Here is a 1,816-nt window from a genome sequence, read left to right on the forward strand (position 1 = left end):
TTCCCAATATAATTTAAAAAGTAATATTACTGATATATTTGCTATAAATCACATAACAGTATTTATTAAAAGAAATGAAATATTAATGTATATTCTCAGTAGTTTTAATTTGCTAAACCAGGTAGTTTTTCAAGTAATAATTGTCTCTTATGTGAACTGAGGAAAAATATAATTTCCAGCTTTATTTTTTCAATTGGTAATTTTTATTTTCACTAAATGTTAAGTATCAATGTAATCATTTATATAATAATAGATTAGTACACAATTGTATGTCAGCACATTATTTATTACCTTAAACTGTCCGGAATTTATTATTAAAGGGTTGCGCTTGCGTAAAATTTACTATCATGGAAATTCAGCTTTTTTACCTTTTGGCTAATCTCATCCCTGATATTCCCAAAGAAAACTGATTTAAAAAAACTGCCACTAGCTCATAATGGCAAAAAATCTTATTCATGCAGTGCGTGTGATAAATCCTTCACACTGAAATGTAATTTAAAGAGACACTCTCTACTTCATAGTGGAGAAAAAACTTATTCATGCTCTGTATGTAAAAAATCCTTCACACAGAACTCTAGCTTAAAAAGATACTTTCTTATTCATAGTGGCAAACAACCTTTTTCATGCTATGTTTGTGATAAAACATTCACACGGAAGACTTATTTAACAGATCACTCTCATCTCCATAGTGCAGAAAAACCTTATTCGTGCAGTATTTGTTCTAAATCCTTCACACATAAAAGTGGTTTAAGTAAACATGCTGTTGTTCATATTAGAGAGAAGCCTTATCCTTGTTGTATATGTGATAAATTTTATGTGCAAAAATCCCATTTAGAGGAACACTATCTTGTTCATACCGGAGAGAAACCTTTTTCGTGCAACGTGTGTGATAAAACGTTTAAGCAAAAAACTTGTCTCAAAGAACACCTTTTTGTTCACAGCGGAGAGAAGCCTTATTCATGCAGTTTGTGCGACAAAACATTCTTGCGGAAGTCAAATTTAAAAGCACACTCTTACAGTCATACCGGAGAGAAACGTTATTCGTGCACTTGCAGTGTGTGTGAAAAAACATTTTCTCATAAATCGTATCTGAAAGAACACTACACTGTTCATACTGGAGAGAAACCTTATTCATGCAATGTGTGTAAAAAATCTTTTCCGCAGAGATCTAATTTACACACGCACTATCTTCTTCATACTGGAGAGAAACCTTATTCATGCAGTGTGTGTCATAAATCTTTCAGGCAGTCATATGTTACTCATAGTCATATGTTCATATGTTACTAATTTAAAATAACAAAAGCGCTGTGTTTACAAAAAAAAAATTATTTTTTAATTTAACATGTAATAAATTTTTATTCTAATATTATGGGTGAAATTCTCACATTTTGTTGGGGAGAGGGTAGTAATGCATAAATTATTTCAGTCCTTGCATTTTGTAAATAATCATCACAGTAAAAAAAAAAAATGAAATCCATTGCCGAAATATATTGGGATATTTAAAAACCAATAACTACCAAAAATACAATCGAAACATTACATCCATTTACAATGCTGTCGGCGTAAATTAAGCACGTCAAGAAGTGGTTGTTTAAATGCACAATTCAAATATTGCATGTAAGTTTCTGTAGAAAAGAAAACTAAAATTTTTTCCTTAAAAAAAAAAAAATTCTGTAAGAACTCTATAGCGTTCTGCCATAATGTCGCCATGTCTCTGCGATTCTGTCACGGAGGACAAATCCACATAAGCAACAAAAAATTCAAGTTTGAAATTTTTATATTCTGGTATTTTAGCATAATAAACATTGCAAAAAAA

The 1,816-nt window shown here is 30.6% G+C and overlaps 1 protein-coding gene across 1 annotated transcript; it reads left to right on the forward strand.

Moving 5' to 3' along the window:
- Positions 1 to 354: 354 nt before the first annotated feature.
- Positions 355 to 1,523, forward strand: LOC107439201 (zinc finger protein 28; the record flags this gene model as incomplete). Its single annotated transcript, XM_016051712.4, has 1 exon — positions 355 to 1,523. A coding segment is annotated over one exon (933 nt), but the record flags the coding sequence as incomplete, so codon positions are not given.
- Between the last annotated feature and the right edge of the window lie 293 nt (positions 1,524 to 1,816).

This window comes from Parasteatoda tepidariorum, chromosome 10, assembly GCF_043381705.1.
Source record: "Parasteatoda tepidariorum isolate YZ-2023 chromosome 10, CAS_Ptep_4.0, whole genome shotgun sequence".
In the NCBI taxonomy this organism is placed as follows: Eukaryota; Metazoa; Arthropoda; class Arachnida; order Araneae; family Theridiidae; genus Parasteatoda; species Parasteatoda tepidariorum.